This window comes from Sinocyclocheilus grahami, unplaced genomic scaffold (assembly GCF_001515645.1).
Source record: "Sinocyclocheilus grahami isolate Dianchi unplaced genomic scaffold, SAMN03320097.WGS_v1.1 scaffold577.1, whole genome shotgun sequence".
NCBI classification, from domain to species: Eukaryota; Metazoa; Chordata; class Actinopteri; order Cypriniformes; family Cyprinidae; genus Sinocyclocheilus; species Sinocyclocheilus grahami.
The window spans coordinates 619,375-626,477 of record NW_015505756.1 but is presented as its reverse complement, the minus strand read 5'-3'; the positions used below and the strand labels follow the sequence as shown (position 1 = coordinate 626,477).

At 40.2% G+C, this 7,103-nt stretch overlaps 1 protein-coding gene across 1 annotated transcript in view; it reads right to left on the bottom strand.

Moving 5' to 3' along the window:
* The window catches only part of LOC107556744 (peripheral plasma membrane protein CASK-like), a 65,794-nt gene that overhangs the window by 28,907 nt on the left and 29,784 nt on the right, over positions 1 to 7,103 (bottom strand). The window contains exons 8-10 of the mRNA XM_016239938.1: positions 4,856 to 4,978; positions 4,625 to 4,708; positions 2,972 to 3,071 (exon numbers count right to left, since the gene is read on the bottom strand). Of these exons, the coding sequence (XP_016095424.1) occupies positions 2,972 to 3,071; positions 4,625 to 4,708; positions 4,856 to 4,978 (307 nt within the window). The remainder of the gene's footprint in view (positions 1 to 2,971; positions 3,072 to 4,624; positions 4,709 to 4,855; positions 4,979 to 7,103) is intronic.

Genomic DNA, 7,103 nt, shown 5'->3' with positions numbered 1-7,103 from the left:
CTGAGAAGAGACTTCTTTTAAAACATTAGAAAATATTACCGATCCTAATTTGAACACTGTGTGAATGTTATAATAAATGCATTAACAGAGCTGTTGTAATGATTATTATCATTATTGTCTTACTCTTTATGTTATTTTACAGAACAACAGTAACATTACATTACTAACATTTATGAATGTTTATAAGAGTTCTTGCTTTTTCTCAACTTTTGTTTTGGCGGAAACGCGCAGGAAGACCTCAATGCTTATTTTTGTTGATAACAGATTTATAAAAGAGTCTCATTACGAATACGTCGTACGTATCGCATTGTCACGTGCCTTGTAAAAATTCATTACACTTTCGCGCTTTGGACTTTGAACCCTGGTTAACAAGCAGATCTGCTGCGAGCTCGTGCAGCGCTGTCAGAATACATGCAATGCGCGCGTGTATTAGAAAACATGACTTTCTGCAGTTTATTTACTAACCGTTTAAGGCCATTTCGTGATTTCAATCATCATACAGTAACCAGCAACAATCACCCCTTCCTCTTCTCATTGAAGACTAGACTAGAAGTGCTAAAGTGTCTCTCGCTACCACACACTCAGCATCTGCAGCGTCACACACTCATCTCTGAACAAAACCGTTCATCAGCATCTGTGTGGATCAGATCTCATCTGCGCGGACAGCGTGAACACAAATCATAATCAATAAAAAAATAACAGATTCATGAACAGCCACGACTGCGACAGGAACATGTGTGTGCATAAAAATCCTTACACACTCCACAGCTGTAGTTTATCACAGGTTTACTGTGTGTGTGTGTGTGTGTTTGTCTGTGTGAGAGAGTGTGTGAGTGAGTGAGAGTGTGTGTGTGAGTGAGTGTGCGAGAGTGTGTGTGTGTGTCTGAGTGAGTGAGAGAGAGAGAGTGTGTGTGTGTGTGTGAGAGAGAGAGAGAGAGAGAGAGAGAGAGAGAGAGAGAGAGAGAGAGAGAGAGAGAGAGAGAGAGAGAGAGAGAGAGAGAGAGAGAGAGAGAGAGAGAGAGAGAGAGAGAGAGAGAGAGAGAGAGAGAGAGAGAGAGAGAGAGAGAGAGAGAGAGAGAGAGAGAGAGAGAGAGAGAGAGAGAGAGAGAGAGAGAGAGAGAGAGAGAGAGAGAGAGAGAGAGAGAGAGAGAGAGAGAGAGAGAGAGAGAGAGAGAGAGAGAGAGAGAGAGAGAGAGAGAGAGAGAGAGAGAGAGAGAGAGAGAGAGAGAGAGAGAGAGAGAGAGAGAGAGAGAGAGAGAGAGAGAGAGAGAGAGAGAGAGAGAGAGAGAGAGAGAGAGAGAGAGAGAGAGAGAGAGAGAGAGAGAGAGAGAGAGAGAGAGAGAGAGAGAGAGAGAGAGAGAGAGAGAGAGAGAGAGAGAGAGAGAGAGAGAGAGAGAGAGAGAGAGAGAGAGAGAGAGAGAGAGAGAGAGAGAGAGAGAGAGAGAGAGAGAGAGAGAGAGAGAGAGAGAGAGAGAGAGAGAGAGAGAGAGAGAGAGAGAGAGAGAGAGAGAGAGAGAGAGAGAGAGAGAGAGAGAGAGAGAGAGAGAGAGAGAGAGAGAGAGAGAGAGAGAGAGAGAGAGAGAGAGAGAGAGAGAGAGAGAGAGAGAGAGAGAGAGAGAGAGAGAGAGAGAGAGAGAGAGAGAGAGAGAGAGAGAGAGAGAGAGAGAGAGAGAGAGAGAGAGAGAGAGAGAGAGAGAGAGAGAGAGAGAGAGAGAGAGAGAGAGAGAGAGAGAGAGAGAGAGAGAGAGAGAGAGAGAGAGAGAGAGAGAGAGAGAGAGAGAGAGAGAGAGAGAGAGAGAGAGAGAGAGAGAGAGAGAGAGAGAGAGAGAGAGAGAGAGAGAGAGAGAGAGAGAGAGAGAGAGAGAGAGAGAGAGAGAGAGAGAGAGAGAGAGAGAGAGAGAGAGAGAGAGAGAGAGAGAGAGAGAGAGAGAGAGAGAGAGAGAGAGAGAGAGAGAGAGAGAGAGAGAGAGAGAGAGAGAGAGAGAGAGAGAGAGAGAGAGAGAGAGAGAGAGAGAGAGAGAGAGAGAGAGAGAGAGAGAGAGAGAGAGAGAGAGAGAGAGAGAGAGAGAGAGAGAGAGAGAGAGAGAGAGAGAGAGAGAGAGAGAGAGAGAGAGAGAGAGAGAGAGAGAGAGAGAGAGAGAGAGAGAGAGAGAGAGAGAGAGAGAGAGAGAGAGAGAGAGAGAGAGAGAGAGAGAGAGAGAGAGAGAGAGAGAGAGAGAGAGAGAGAGAGAGAGAGAGAGAGAGAGAGAGAGAGAGAGAGAGAGAGAGAGAGAGAGAGAGAGAGAGAGAGAGAGAGAGAGAGAGAGAGAGAGAGAGAGAGAGAGAGAGAGAGAGAGAGAGAGAGAGAGAGAGAGAGAGAGAGAGAGAGAGAGAGAGAGAGAGAGAGAGAGAGAGAGAGAGAGAGAGAGAGAGAGAGAGAGAGAGAGAGAGAGAGAGAGAGAGAGAGAGAGAGAGAGAGAGAGAGAGAGAGAGAGAGAGAGAGAGAGAGAGAGAGAGAGAGAGAGAGAGAGAGAGAGAGAGAGAGAGAGAGAGGGTGTGTGTGTGTGTGTGTGTCTGTGTGAGAGAGTGTGTGTGTGTGTATAAGTGTGAGTGTGTGTGTGTGTGTGTGTGTGCTGCATAATAAAGGGTGCACGCCTCTCACTCTGCGCTGGTTCCTATTTGATCGCGTCATATCATTTGTTCGGTACAATTTATTTGGTCTTTTTGCTTAATCGAACACCGAAAGAGCTTTTTTTTGCTATTTTCGGCCGAATAATTTCGGTTGCCGAACATTCGGTGCATCCCTAGTTTGCTTGATGCACTCAGCATGAGAAGGGTTTTCTCTGCGCAGCATGGAGATATGAGACTCTGCAGAGGTCACGGCGAGGCTCCTCAAACTTCACTAGACTTTCAGAGTGACTGATAAACCAGCTGAGATCCAGAAATGACTGGACGGAGCTCCACGAGGTCGTTTCCCCCGCGGGGGACGTACCTGAAGACGTGGGGTCCTCTGAGAAATCGTGGAGGTCTTCAGGAGGGTCGCCGTAGAACGAGTTGAACTTGTGACTCGAGACGGCAGCAAGGACGGCGCCCTGTGAATCACACACACAAACTCATCTCGATTTCATTCATTACACTGTCAGACTCAAACAGGGCATTTGATGGAATCATCTCGACGAACCGCAGACGTTTGACATTTGCACTCCAGAGATCTCACAAACATATTAGATCATCAAACCGCACATCTTCACCTTTACACAGGCTCATCAACTCCTCTCTGCTCCAACAGTCATGCACCTGACTACATCTTTGAAGAATTAGAGCAAAACATCCCTCACTTTCATGTGGCGAACACACTCTGTCAATGAGAACTTAACCTGAAACCAGCAGAACTGCTGCAGAGCTTGATCAGTTTAACGCTCTGACAAATCCATTCCCATCAGTCACTTCCGATTACTGGATTTTAAATCAATCTACAGAAATGAAATATTTTAGGAATCCCAAAATGACCGAGTGAAAAGGTGAAAACGCCTGTGCTTTCTGGTCTATTTAGTTGAAATGGATCTGAAAAACAGCTAAATTTGAGGATTATCACTAGATTGAAACCACATTGCGTTTCACTGATTTCCAAAAGCTAAACGTTTGTGAATGTGGTGCTGCGAAAGCACCAGGGCTCATTTTCTTGATGACCGTTTTCATCAAAAACAAGATGAACACTACATAAAAAGCATAACTTTGCGTAAGCAGTCATTTAAATGAACACAAACAGTTGCATTTGGTCTTAAAGTGACAGCAGCCTAATATCCTGCTGCCGTCTGTGTCATTAATGTTAATCAAACAAGAAAAGGAAAAGAGAAAATCACTCACTGCTCTTTACTGAATCCCTTTAACAGCAATTCATCGTTAATTTCTATAAATAAATATGTCTGCTTGAAAGAATGAAGAATGCATTTTAAGATAATGAAGTCATGTTATACGCCACAACAGAGAAATCTGTGTCTGTGTTGCACATTCAAACCTTAATATCAGTCATATTAACAGGTTTACAGATATGGAGTCTATAATGAGTTTGGCGATTTTAGAGAAAAAACATTATGTTTTGGGTCAACTAAATCTACTGTATGTTTAGTTTACTAAAATGTGACCCTGTCTGTGAAAACCCAGCGAAAGTCATTTTTTGGTGATCTACTGTTTTCTATATAAACTTTGAAAACAGACTTTGATGCTTGCCATCTCATAATTAGATTGAGACTTTAGCCTGGATTTCACACAGAGGGTCACAAATGTTATGATATTTAGTCTGTAGTCTAAAACAGCTCGGATGTCTAAAATATGACTAAAACTAAATCCAAGTTATGCTGTCGGGGGGTTTTCTTCCTTCCTCTGGTTATGTTCATGGCGAGAACCAGGTTTAGTCATTCAAAATTAAAATTAAATAAGATGCTTAAGATTAATTTTAATTTACATTTGGATCTACTTGATTAAAAACCTTTTCAGAAGTATCAACAGAATAAAACAAGTTTCTCGCAGTATTATTGTTTAATGGACAGATGGACACTTTGGGGGATTTTCTACCCTGTTGAAAATGTGTTGGGCTCTTGTGGTTGTGTGACACGACGAATTACTGCACGATTACAGTAAATACCTTCAGTTTCCTCCGAGAGTTGAACTTCCTCAGCTGCTCCACCGTCTCGGGCAGGTGGGTCTTGTACGAGTAGCGATCTCTCTCCTGCACGACACGCACAAACATGAGACAAACTCAACCCGATACCAGGCTTGAATGTCACAAACAGGAAGTGACTTATACAGGAGGAGAAATGACAATCAGGTTAATTTTGAAGACAATAGCAGCAGGAGGGAAGTTAGCGTGCGTGACCTTGAGCCAGGGATGGTTGAGCGCCTCATAGACGGTGATTCTCTCGGCCGGGTCCAGCATTAGCATGCGTCGCACCAGGTCTTTAGCGCTCTCAGAGATCTGACTCCACTGCCGCGGGTTCATCTGACAAACAAACACACCGCTGAACCACACAAACACTTCATCCAGCTGCAGTTATATATGTGACCCTGGACCACAAAACCAGTCATAAGGGTACATTTTTCGAAATTGAGATTTATACATAATCTGAAAGCTGAATAAATGCGCTCTCCATTGATGTACGGTTTGTTAGGATAGCACAATATTTGGCTGAGATACAACTACTTGAAAATCTGGAATCTGAGGGTGCAAAAAAATCTAAATATTGAGAAAATCATCTTTAAAGTTGTTCAAATGAAGTTCTTAGCAATGCATATTACTAATCAAACATTAAGTTTTGATATATTTACGGTAGGAGATTTACAAAATATCTTCATGGAACATGATCTTTACTTAATATCCTAATGATTTTTGGCATAAAAGAGAAATGTATAATTGTGACCCATACAATGTATTGTTGGCTATTGCTACAAATATCCCCCAGCGACTTAAGACTGCTTTTGTGCTCCAGGGTCACATGTGATCTATCGGTCTCGTTTTCCAGCACAAATATCTAAACACTATTAAAACAAGATTCCTTTACTTGAGATGCACAATGACAGAAGATAAGAAGTCTTTCAACATAACACAAGAAGAAATATCTGCCAGTGGGCTCAGAGAAATAAACTTTTTTTTTTTTTAATTTAAATAAAATTTTTCTATTATTTAAAAACAAAGTTTATTTTTCTGACCCCATTGGCAGATCTTTTTTGTTGTTTTAATCAAAAACTTGGAATCTCTCAGAAAACAAGTCTTCTTATCTTCTGTCATTAAGTGAATTGATTTAAGGATTTTTAGATATCTGCACTGGAGAAAACACTGCAAAAAAAATAATTCTGTCTTGTTTTCTAGTACAAACATCTAAATCTTCTTGAATTAAGATACATATACTGGAGAAGCTAAAAATGATTTTAGATATTAAGGGGCAGTTGCATAAACCGTCATCATGTTAAGACTGTGTCTTAAGGACTAGTTTGACTAACTAGCAGTTAACCAACTGGTCATCAGTCTAACTTTTTTTTTAGACTCAAATTTGATCAATCTACATTTTTATGTAACTGACTTTAAAAAGTTTAAAGTTTAAGACTAGTTTAGCAGCTTTTGTAACCGGCCATAAGTCTTGTTTTCTAGAATTTTATTTTGCTAGTTTTTGTTTAAAACAAGAAATAATATCTGCCAGTGGGTTAAGAAAAATAATCTTAATTTAAAGGGAAAACAAGACCGCATTGGTAGATATTTTTTCTTAATTTAAGAATTAACTTGCTTAATTTTAACACATTTTTCAGAAAACAAGACTTAATATCTCTGTTATTTTGCATTTCAAATAAATATATCTCGATTTAAAAATGTTTAGATATCAGTACTAGAAAAAGTAAGAAAATCATTTGTTTGCAGTGCAAGCAAAAACACAGAAGAAAACGTCCCTGTCTGCAGTGTTTATAGCCAGATCCATCCTCAGACATGGAACCTCAGAAGTGCCTGATCAAGTGCACTACATAGTGAGCACAGACTCTACATAGACTCATAATATTTAATCCATATGTCTCTGTATTGGATAAATCAAAATAGCATTGTGTATTCTCTCAATGCTAGATGTTCTCTGGTCGTCACAAAGCATTCTATCCCTTCTCCACATACACACACACTACCAGTCAAACGTTTCTGAACAGTAAGATTTTTATAGTTTTTAGAGAAGTCTCTTCTGCTCACCAAGCCTGCATTTATTTGATCGGAAATGCAGCAAAAGCAGTAATATTGTGAAATATTATTATCATTTCAAACATCTATTTTCTATGTGAATGTGTTAAACTAATTTATTTCTCTGTATTTCCAGCATCATTCCTCCAGTCTTCAGTGTCACATGATCTTCAGAAATCAGTATAATATGCTGATTATTAGAAACATTTCTGATTATTATCAATGTTGAAAACATTAATATTTTTGTGGAAACTGTGATGCATTTTATTTTTCAGGATTCACAGATGAACAGAAATTTTAGAAGAACAGCATTTATCTGAAATAGAAATCTTTTGTAACATTATACACTACACCGTTCAAAAGCTTGGAGTCAGTATATATATATATATATATATATATATATATATATATA